The sequence below is a fragment of the Knufia obscura genome (genome assembly GCF_036327395.1).
Source record: "Knufia obscura strain CCFEE 5817 isolate CBS 148926 chromosome Unknown scaffold_1, whole genome shotgun sequence".
Classification (NCBI taxonomy): domain Eukaryota; kingdom Fungi; phylum Ascomycota; class Eurotiomycetes; order Chaetothyriales; family Trichomeriaceae; genus Knufia; species Knufia obscura.
The window spans coordinates 1682674-1693981 of NW_027042687.1; the positions used below are offsets into that span (position 1 = coordinate 1682674).

The 11308-nt window shown below is 51.1% G+C and overlaps 5 protein-coding genes across 5 annotated transcripts; 4 read left to right on the forward strand and 1 right to left on the reverse strand.

Moving 5' to 3' along the window:
- Positions 1-493: 493 nt before the first annotated feature.
- Positions 494-3601, forward strand: sin4 (Mediator of RNA polymerase II transcription subunit 16; the record flags this gene model as incomplete). Its single annotated transcript, XM_064869077.1, has 1 exon — positions 494-3601. One exon carries the CDS (start codon positions 494-496, stop codon positions 3599-3601), a length of 3108 nt encoding a protein of 1035 aa, XP_064734574.1.
- A 465-nt stretch (positions 3602-4066) lies between these two features.
- rpl35 (60S ribosomal protein L35, L29) lies at positions 4067-4595 on the reverse strand (the record flags this gene model as incomplete). The annotated part of the gene is made up of 3 exons (XM_064869078.1): positions 4067-4301; positions 4398-4543; positions 4593-4595. 3 exons carry the CDS (start codon positions 4593-4595, stop codon positions 4067-4069), a joined length of 384 nt encoding a protein of 127 aa, XP_064734575.1.
- A 357-nt stretch (positions 4596-4952) lies between these two features.
- On the forward strand, positions 4953-5621 carry GOS1 (protein transport protein gos1; the record flags this gene model as incomplete). Its single annotated transcript, XM_064869079.1, has 1 exon — positions 4953-5621. The coding sequence occupies one exon, from the start codon at positions 4953-4955 to the stop codon at positions 5619-5621; it is 669 nt and encodes a 222-aa protein (XP_064734576.1).
- A 920-nt stretch (positions 5622-6541) lies between these two features.
- PMZ80_000630 (uncharacterized protein) lies at positions 6542-7006 on the forward strand (the record flags this gene model as incomplete). The annotated part of the gene is made up of 1 exon (XM_064869080.1): positions 6542-7006. One exon carries the CDS (start codon positions 6542-6544, stop codon positions 7004-7006), a length of 465 nt encoding a protein of 154 aa, XP_064734577.1.
- A 1387-nt stretch (positions 7007-8393) lies between these two features.
- Positions 8394-10781, forward strand: PMZ80_000631 (uncharacterized protein; the record flags this gene model as incomplete). The annotated part of the gene is made up of 1 exon (XM_064869081.1): positions 8394-10781. One exon carries the CDS (start codon positions 8394-8396, stop codon positions 10779-10781), a length of 2388 nt encoding a protein of 795 aa, XP_064734578.1.
- Between the last annotated feature and the right edge of the window lie 527 nt (positions 10782-11308).

Below are 11308 nucleotides of genomic sequence, written 5' to 3' on the forward strand. Positions count from 1 at the left end.
AAAACATCCGCTTTGGGTCATCACGCATGGCCTGATGTCCCCGGAGAAGCCTCAACCTTGGACCCCCTGCAAGGTGCTTTTTCAGGCGCCTGGTGCTCAAGCAGCTTGATCAAGTGTCAACCTCACCATAGCGTATCGTTCTGAGCATGTACACTGTTGCTATAGTACTTTGCATGGTCTCGAGAGAGAACAGTCCTTGAGGTGTGGCTTGCTCATCTGTGGCTCTCGCTTCGTTTTCGTTACCTGGGCAATCTTGGATCGACCAATAGACATCAATTTCGTCCATCGGCACGTGACTTATACTGCAGTACCATTCCTTGCGGTTTCAAGGGCAAAGAGAACCCTAGGTACCTCAAACGCTTTTTGTGCGTACTTAACAAAGCTATGCCAAATGCCCCAACATTATGGCTTTTCGAGACCAAGTATTAAGGAGGAGGCCGGAAGCCCATACGTAGGGAGCTTCCGACTCTAGGAAGACAGGGGCTTCTTCATCATGGACCCGCAGATGCAGCAAGCGGGTGATATCGATGTTGATAACCTCTTCAACGAAGAGAACCTCAATAATGCTGCACTTGGCGGAGGGATCCTCTCAGAAAATGCCATTTTACATGATACTGTCTTTGGCTCTGCTCCTGCTCAGACTGAACAGTTAGCAGAACATGCCACCCATGGCTCTCTCAGCAAATTGACCTGGGCTAGGCCAGGATTAATTGCACACATCAGAGAGGACGGGACGACTGTCGAGACGAGTTTACAAAGACTAGACACAAAGTCTGGGAAATGGGTTAACGTGAAACCACGATCGCTCGACACGACACTGGAGGATGCTGTAGGCCTTGCATGGAATACAACCGGAGCCGAATTGGCAGTGCTGGACAGGAAAGGCCGTGTGAATGTTTTCAACCTGTTCCCGACTGCCGCAAACCGCTTCGCACACACGAGAGATGGAGCCACTGACCAAGCCGATGAGTTGAACCAGCCAATTGGTCTGTTATGGTTGACATTATCAAGAAACAGCCAGGACAAGAAAAAGACTGTCCTCGAGAACGTCAAGGAGAATGGTAAATGGAAGCATGAACATGTTGAAGGTGGCTACTATCCCCCTCACGCATTGCGAGCTTTCTGCTTCATAGGCAGGACTGGAAGATTTAACATGCTCTGGACGAAAGATGGATCGGCATTCAAGCTTGTCGCTCTTAATTTGCCCACTCCTGATGCTGCTACATACACCCATGCAGCAATGTCGCAGACACCGGAAGGTCGATTGTTAGTTGCTTTGCATGAGGCGACTGGAGATATCAGTATCTATGCGGTGAGTATAGTATTCACGTCGAACGACGCTCAGACCCCTCCAACTTTGAACGTCGAAGCCGTCGACCACAAACTTTCGGCTGTACCTCCCTACATTGACACAAGGAATCAAGCAGTCACCGACATGGTGGACGGGTATGTGTTGACTCACCTCGACATCTGGCCAGAGTCTGAGTATTCTTGGGACCATTTGAGCAAGCAGCATTTATCGCCAAAACAGCCAGCAACATTGGTAGCAGCATATTCAAGCTGTAACAATCAGAGGAACGCCGCTGGTAATGGCATTTTTGGCAGTACAGTGATCAAGAGGTGGCAGTTTCAACAAGCACAATTTCAGCTTCATCCACGATTTGGAGGCAGTGGCAGTTCCGAGCCCGTGGAAACCGTTGTGCAGCCACTTCCTGACACTTTCTTGTCCGCGCCGATCACAAATCTGCAAGTGATGGAGCCAGGAAACGCCGTTGCAATCACAACCCTCGATGGAACAACAACGTTCTATGACCCATACACAATGACAATGATATCACCCGATCCGAGCCAACAGATAGTTTCATCAGTCGGCCAAGTCAACATCGATTTCATGCCTTCTTCCAATGCCACCAATCAGTGTCTTTCACCCCACGCCATGGTTCTCGCACACACAGACCCCGACGGCCAAATCGAATTGACAACGCCCAGATACCGCGACTACACCAGCACAAATGCCAATTTGCGAGAACTCGACCCCTCAAACTCCCTAGATGAGTCCCTCATAGCAAGCTACATCCTCTCCTTCTCTCGCTCCTGCTGGCATGCAAACAGCACATTCGACGACATCCTCTCCTCCATCCACGCCACCGTCACCCCAGCCTCGCTCATCCACATCCGCCGCCAACTCTTCACAACCCTCTTCCAGCCCAAAAACCTCGTTCCAGGCCCCCCAAACACAAGCGAACTAGACAAAGTCCCCCACAGCATGATCGTCTACAAAGCCCTCGCCTTCCACTTCGGCCTCTTCAACCCCCAAAACCACCCCACCAAACACGAGAAACTCGCCCACCTCTGGACCTGGATCGTCCTCAACCTCCGCTGGAGCATCGTAATAATAGGCGACACCTACAAATCCCTGCACCAACCACAACCCCAACAAAACCCATCAAACCCGCAAACCCGCCAACAACCCCAACCCCTCCCACCCCAATTCCTCGACCTAGTAACCCACAACATCCGCTGGATCTTCAGCCTCTACAACTTCATAATCCAATCCATCCTCCTCACCGGCGACAGGCAAACCCACCCATCCTTCTTCAACCCCCCATCCACATCCACCCTCCCCTTCAGCCAGACCCTCGGCGACGACGCCGGCGATGGAACACAGGGCCTCATCGCCCTCCTTATGAACTGCAACTGGAGCCGGTCCTTCCTCCTCATCATGTCCCGACTCATGAAGGCAATCGCGACAAAAGCAGCCGTGAACATCAACTTTGCAAACGGCAAGAGCAATCAAGTCGGGATTAGCAGTAGCTTATCAGGCACAACACTCGGTCGCGTCGCGCATACGATCCAGCAGTGTTGTCTGCAACACGGCATCACAGTCAACGCTCTTGAGGCCCTCTTCGACCAGAAATTCCACCCGGATAAATGGGGGGATGAGGCGGGGAACAATGCGACGTTGGAGCGACAGGTCGATATGATGATTAGTGGGTATGTCAGTAAGCCGTATCAGAACACGATTCGGAATATATTGGATCATTGTGTTAATGGGGCGGAGGGGTTAAGGGGGAAGGGGGAGCTGGATCGGTTGAAGCTTATGGAGGGGATGCCGGAGGGGGGATATGTGTTTTTGAATATGGATGATGTTGCGTTTGGGGGGTATAGGCCTGTTTTTACGATTGATGAGCGGTCGAAGCCTGGGGGAGGCGGGAATGGGTTTGGATTTGAGGGTGGTGATGGCGATGGTGAGGACGGTGTGCAGAAGAACGGCAAGGTAAAGCCGAGTCGGGTTCTGTACGATGCGCATAAGAAGTTGCCGTTGTGTTGTCTGCAGAGTCTGGCGTTGAATCCGCCTACGGTTGCGCCTGGAACAGGACAGGCCAGTGGGATGGGTACGGGATTGGGGCGGATCACGTCTACGGAGGAGTTGTTGGCTGCGCAGGTGAGGAGGTGTGTGAGATGTGGTAGCTTGAGTGATAGTAATGTGGAGGTGGTGAATAAGAGTTGGCCGAGACAGTTGTTGCAGCTGATGAATCGGTGTGTTTGTGATGGTAGTTGGATTGTGGAGGAAGTTAGGGAAGGACTGCATCTAGATTAGTGATTTGGGAGATCTACAGAACAGTAGAAAAGTTGCAGATGTAGCGCAATGTGTAGCAGGTGCGACATCGTGTCTGCTGCCACTTCCTCCTTTTCTCGGATTGGATGCGATTGCAACCTTTGGTGGTCGTCCTTCCATGATGGGTAATTGCACAGCAGACTTTCAAAAACATCGTCACCTTGCAAGGAGACCCATGGATCCTGAACATAGCTGGGAATTTGTTTCATTTGGGCCATGGAATATTTAACCATATCTTGACCCTGCCGATCGAGACGCGCCATATCATATAACACGACTCGCAGCTCTTACACCCATCGTGCGCGTCGTCCGTACGATGCTGTGGATAGAGACAGAGACAACCATCCACGCGCTCGAACTCGACTACCACGGCCTCGCCTACCACGATTCGCCGTACCCCTCGTCCTCATGGGTCCCAACATATTCTCATCCCACGCAGAAGCACATCTATTCGGCCTTGACGGCGAACTTCCTCATTGGGAAGTGTGTCTGCCTCTTCTTCTGCTTCTGAGTGATTCTGGCGGCGTCCTTAGTCGACAATTGTCTTCGGATGGCTCGTGTCTGCTTGGGTCGGAGATCGAGTGGGAGGTACTTCTTGCCCTTGTAAAAGATTCGCAGTTGGTGTCTTTGGTTGGCGTTGATGACTGTGAGGGTTCTTGCGATCGACTTGCGGAGATCGTGTCTGTAAGTCATCTGTTAGTAACTCGCTGCTACATCCTGGCTTCTGAGATTCGAATGCTGGTAGATTTCGGAAAATATTCGTCGAGAGGTGCCATACATTCTTGTCAACTTGCTCGAGCCACCACCAGCAATCTTCTGCACTCTCAAAGAGCCCAACTCAGTCTTGAGTTCATCGAGCTGCTTCTTCAAGTCTTCCTTGTTCTTTCCCCAAAGGTCCTTGGTCTTGACTCGGGCGGAGTTCGACTGTCAGAATCGTCAGCATTCGTCTTGGAGGAGGCGCATTCGGTCGTACCATCTTTGCGGTATTTGTTGGGTGAAGAGGTCGGAATTGTGAAATCAACCTACTCAAATGCTGTCGCAATCGAGGATTTTTGGCAGCAGCAGACCCGCACACAGTGCCAAGAGTGTATCTGAACGCTAAACCCAAGTGAGCTAGTCAGACATGTCACATGCTTACTGCGCTTCCTGCCGCAACACGTACCATAGTACGGCGGCACTTTCGGCGCTCTTAAGAAGCCACCATCAACTCCGAAACATGAAATGCGACAGCCTTGCTTCAGTACTGGCAGTAAAGCCAACGTGAGCCTGCGGAAGCATTTGAGAAAGCCCTCGACGAAAACATATTATCCCACACGTGCCCTACGACGACAGCATGACTACTCCCGGCTGGGCTCAGCTCCGCCAACAGATCCGCACCTTCGAATCCCAGACCGAGTCACATTTCCACACGCTCTCACAGTACACTTCTAGCAGTAATCTCTCTGAAAAGCCCAGCCCGGAAGAACAAAATACAGAGTCCGAGTTGCTAGACTTGCTTAGCAAACGAGAGAATCTAATCGGCCAGTTATCAAGATTACTCGACTCCGAGTCAGCCCTTTCGACCAGCGCCCTAAAACAGAACAACCTTACCCGCCATAGAGAACTCCTCACAGATCACCGCTCCGAGCTTCGTCGCTTGAAATCACAGATCGCGGAAACGAGATCGAGGCAGCATCTGCTAAGCAACGTACGGCAGGATATTGCGGACTCGAGGAGTGCAGAGGAGCAGGAGGCAGAGTACATGCTGTCAGAGCGGAATCACCTGGACCAGAGCCATAGTGTGATCGATGGAATAATATCTCAGGCCTACCAGATCAACGAGAACTTCGGAATACAAAGGGACACTCTCGCGAGTGTGAACAGAAGGATCACGCTTGCGGCGTCGCAATTGCCTGGTGTGAATGATCTGATGAGCAGGATAGGGAGCAAGAAAAGGAGAGATGGAATCATCCTCGGCAGTTTCATTGCTTTCTGCTTCTTAATGTTTTTGTGGTTCAGCTGAGGTGCTGGAGTCTTCCTCGGAACGACGATATTGAGCGTCCATTAACCAACAAGTAGCAGGCGCCGGTCTAGGCAGTTTCTGGAGGCACACCTTTCAAAGACTGATGGGCTACGAGCTGGTGGTCACAACCTGGATGGCTGAGCGTGTAGCCGGCGATAGATCTGGAACGTCAGCAAGCTATCAATCTGAGGCACATATCAGACTCCTGTCCTCCTTATTGAGGCAACACGGAGGCCATACACAGCCGCACCACGCCCTTCGAGGACTACGCAGTGATTACTCCTTGTGTCAAAGACAGACCTAGGAGCATAGGCAGCGATGATCAAGGCCGCGTCGCAAAGGAGAAAAACCTCTGCCCAACGCGTCAGTATCAAAATAACCGGACCACTGCTCGAGATTCTGGTGTACTAATGTATGAATACCTAGCATGTCATTATTTGCCGAATTTAGCAAGCGCTCGCTTTATATGGCATTGCATTCTATCGCTAAGGCTATCACAGTACAGCAGCGGTACGTTTTTCTGCGTGACTTTGTCTAAGTCTTTTACCGACACTGCTTCCTCAAAGCCCTCATCAATACGCCAAGATCATGTGGGGTACTTTACGAGTCGTAGGGATCAGAACAGGGCACATCCTGGCAGCCATGATCGCAATTGGTGCCTCGATATGCAGACACTTTTTGCTTTCTTGGAGCGTCACCTGTCCGCCTGAGTGATCTCATAACGCAAATGATATCCGAAATTCATGTTGTCGCCATGATGCTGCTGCCGCCAGGACACCAGGAACGTGTGATACCTAGCTCGCTACCCAAGCATAATTCTCCGAGCATTCACGAACAACGCGACGAGCGGCCTTGCCAGCATCAATCCTGTAACCACTTGCTAAGGACGCCAGAGCAGACTTCCGCTTACCATCTTCGCAATGGGTCTGCCCTACTCCAAACAGATCTACGCCGCCTTCGATGAAGTCACCCCTCTAGTCGCGGAGGGCTTCCAGGTCCTCCAAACAACGAAAAACATTTCCATCTGCCTCGCCGTTGTCCAAGTGCTCACGGTTGTCTTCCTAGCATTGATCCTGGTCACCCTGCTAGGACTGCTCATCGCCATAAATCCTGACATGGAACATGAGCGGCAGGAACTAGTAACGCCTGTCATGAAGTGGATGGCAGAATGTATCATAGTGCTGGATCACTGGAAGAAGACTGTGGTGGTTCTGATGCTGGTGGTGGCTGTCGGGTGTGTGGTCGGCGGCCTAGGTGGCATCTGGTACACGGCGCGGGATCAGACGATGACTGATCAAGTTGGCGAGGGTATGCAGGGTGGAGATTCGAATGAGATAAATGGGGAGGATCTCGAGGCTATCAAGCAGGGACAATCGAAGCAGTAATCGTTTGAGCTTGGGATGTTCACCACAAATGCTTGGACGTCAAAGTTCCTTGTGACTCTGTCCGAAAGGCACTCGACGTTTCACGCTCCTTGAGAACGGCATGCGAACGAGGTTTCGACAATCAAGGACTTCGTTCTAGATGTTGATCGTATGCCTTTCCCATAACTTGGCGTTGGTGCTCGCTACCAAGTATAACCAGTGCCCAAGTCCGGGCCGATCTCTGGGTGTTCATAAATACAATGACGACTCTCTATATAGTCATGAATACTACTATTGTTGTAGTCACGTACAATATACCCATATACATTGCGAGGTCCGGTCTGCAGTGAAGCTCATCACTGGAATTCTCATGCACTGTGCCGCACTTGCTCATATCTCAGATTATTCTACTAAGTCACGGTCGCCGTGGAGCGACCGCGTACCAATGTTACCTAGTACGTAGTAGATTATCATCCTCGATCGATGGACCTTCCTTAGCGATTCCAGCCATCGGATTAGGTACGTGGAGTTCTCCGCCGCTGCCCAAACATTTTCGTCCTCTGTCGTGACTTTCTAGTTCTTCTATCTCTTCAACTTCCAAACAATGCTCTAAAGTCATAGTCAATAGTAATCAACGGCCTTGGTTGGTACCACACAGAGACTCTTGCAAGGCAAACGCAACTTGGACCGCAAGAGGACCGGTCTCCTTCACAACCTCGTGGTGAGGCCAACCAGCAACCAGAAACGTGAACGCACGAACAATTAGGTGCATCGCACCACAACAGTTGTTCGAAAGTGCTTCAATCTCAATAATCAATCGTGGCCAGGCACAACAGGGCGCAGCAAGATGGCACATGGTAATAACGAGTCGGAAAGTCCGACCCTTGCTTTCGCATCATGCACTGCCCAGAAGACTCTGAGTACATGATTGGCGGATTCATCAGTACGGTGAAGCCCTAGCTTTGTTTTCACGAACAGTTGTTCATTAGTACACCAGCACTTTTAATGATGTTGTTCGACTGCGAGAGCGATGCGATGGTCTACCACAGAGGTAAGTCACACATTTGTATCCGTTCTATAACGACTTAGCCGCAGCATGCTGCATCGCTGTTTGGTATAAAGGTATTGTACTTGAGCCTCCCCCTCTGCGTGGAATGTATACTTGACTCTCATACTGTAATTCCCAACAGCAGATGAGTTCTTCCTAGCACATGTTTGTTGGATCATCTCTGCCACTGAAGACTGCGACTAAGCCGTGCGATCACTGTGGCCACTGCATTGTTGCTTGTCCAAGCCTTTGTAGGATACAAAGACAGCTCTCATCACGGACGCCGTTCGATCCAGCACGGCAAGCGCCGACACAATTGGTTACAAGCATTTTTCGCTCTCTAGGTGGGATCAAGGAACAATGGCTTCATCCCGCCTTCCATCACCTGCGTCATCCTTCTTCGGTTTCAGCACGTCTGGAATTGTGTACGACGACGAGAGCGACATCGTCACGGAGCCAGGCCTAACGTCCCAAGACCTTCACCAGCACTCTTCGCTCCGTTACCTTGGTGTCTCTCAAGACCCGGACAGGATCGTAAAATCTCAAGACCTCCACCAGCCCTCTTCGCCAGTTCACTCTGGTGCCTACCAACAGTCAGAGGGGACGCGCTTTCGCGCAAATACAAAACATGGCTCGCAAACCGCACAACGACTGATACATTCTTCCGATCGCCAATCAACGACACCACAATCCTCGCGCAAGCGCGAAAAGCTCTATCAATGTGACCATTGCATCAATAATGGCGGGAAGAGCTTTAAAACGTCTAACGACCTCGATAGGCACAACAAGACCGTTCACAAAATCCTCGAAGACGGCGACTGCTACTGGATCTGCCCTGTTAGTGGATGCCCCTCTGCTGAAAAGCAATGGCCAAGGTTAGACAATTTTAAAGCACACGTTTTAAGAATGCACGGACAACAATGCGAACCTCTTATCGATGGCGCTTCCCACATATATGTCGCGCAAAAGGGCGACCGTGGGCACATGCCAACACCACAGTCAACGACAAAGGTGGATTGGGACTTACACGATAGTGGTATCTCGGTATCGTCAGCGCAGTCTACCACTCTGACGCTCGTGGGCAAGATATTCGATGACACCAATCTCTCCCAAAGCCCACCGACCGTTCAAGTACACAGGTCAACCTCTCCCTCACGGAACAAGATCCTCTTGGATAGTGATGGTGGCACAATATTCAAGCGCCAGCGTATCAGAAGTCCATTGCGCTCCAGCACACCCCATCAACCTGAGGATATCCGCGCAAGCTTTGAGTTTCTAGAAGTGACCCCCATGAATTCAAGCACGAAACGAGTCGACCCCCATCCCTCTAGCTCTCCAGACACTGTGGAGAGCTTCCGCTCGGACGGTGAGCGCTTGTTCGTAGGCATCTCTGCCGACGAAGAGTATGATATTGATCCAACACCTCTAAGCTCAGTGGAGGCTTATACTGCAGCTTGTCTGGCACGTCTTGTGCTGCTCAGTTATCATCAGCTTCAGGCAGCTGATCGTTTGCCTGTCCGGTGTCATCCAGGATCCGGCAGGTCCACAGCAAGCCGGCGTGAGAACTCTAATAGTCAGCCACAGATGTCCCAGTCAGTGCTTCAAAGCCGCAAACGGCAGAGGGTTGAGAACCCGCTACCTAGATCAGGCAATGACAGCGAGGACGAGGACCTTGGTGACAGGCAACCGACAGGTCAGAACACGTCCACCGACGACGCGCCATCGCGTCCCGATCGGAAGCTCTTTGCCTGCCCATACTACAAGAGAAACGCCTTCAAGTACTCTGACTTGAATACCGAGCGGCAAGGATGTCGAGCTTGCGGCGTTCGTCTCCTCAGAGACATCTCTCAGGTCAAGCAGCATCTCTACCGCGTTCATACTCGACCGAAGCATTATTGCCCTCTCTGCTACACACCCTTCAAGTCACGCGATGATGCGGACAGTCATGTACAGCAAATGACATGTCCGAGAGTTTTAGAAGATCCGTTCATTGATAGAATGCCTGACGACATCCAAGACAAGCTCAAAATGCGAAAGAGAGGACCCAGCCAGGAAGAGCTCTGGTTCGAGATCTTTGAGATACTATTCCCCGGAGTGGCACGTCCTGTTTCGCCTTACGTTAATGATCAAAAGAGTGTTCTTCACTTCGTCAACCTCTTCAAAGCTTCGGGATCAGTGGCTGCCCAGGTTATGTATCAATCTGCTCAGGCAGCACAAGGGGGCTGCATTCTACCCGACTTGACACAAGCTGTTCTCCAGGAAGCGTACGACATAGTCCTAGGGTGGTTCATGGAACATCCGTCAGACCTCTCGCAACATACTCTGTCTAACGACGACCCATGGCATGCTGCTCAGCTAACCAACGCCGAGTCACGTAGTAATACAATGACACCCTCGCCGATCTTGCCCAACAGATCGAGTGGCCTTCGACACCGAGCCGACAGCGGGATAGGCACAGATTCCTTCCCAGGTTCGTCCATTCTAAACCATGCTGCGTCGGTGGCACAACCTTTCGTCACTCCGACACACACTAGGCCACAACGGTTCCTCTCTCCAGGGTCTGGCAGTCAAGGTGGCTCAACGCCGGGCACGAATTTCTTCCAGGCAACCCCACGGGCGGCCCTCGATATTGCTCCCGATAACGCTAATATGCAGGCCGGCATCAATCTTGTACCAGACCTCACTCTTTTTGACTACTCCAACCCTACGTCCAATCCATATCACCAACAATTTCAGGACTTTTTTTAGTCGGGGATGAGTACGGGATATCTGCTCTAGGTTATCGGATGTACGCATGTCGTTATGCTTCTGTAGTCGATAGACCTAGACCAAATACTCCAAACAACCACTTCGTTGCATCATCGCTGCATGTGAGAGCCCAGCTTCGCGTTCGAATTATCCAATATGCCTTAAAGCAGTAAAGAGTACCGAAGTCAACGTTATACACAACCTTACGCCTTTTCACCCGTGCTTTCAGAATGCCATGATCACGGCGTTGTTGCGTCCTTTCATTCACTATGGTGTTGATCTCGCAAGCCAATCCATCAGATACCTCAGAAGCTTCTAAATATTCTCTCAAGGATGAGGGATCTACACTAGTGATACTCATTCTCCATGCGGGAGCCGAAACGTGAGGGTGTTTTCGTAGGAGAGACAGACCTCGGCTTCTTTCTCATGGCGGACCACAGGTACGGTCTGTCTACAAACGTATCCTTCCATTAATCACCACGCACAGATAACAGTCTGTATTGTCTGCATGTACTTAGGTAGCGCTG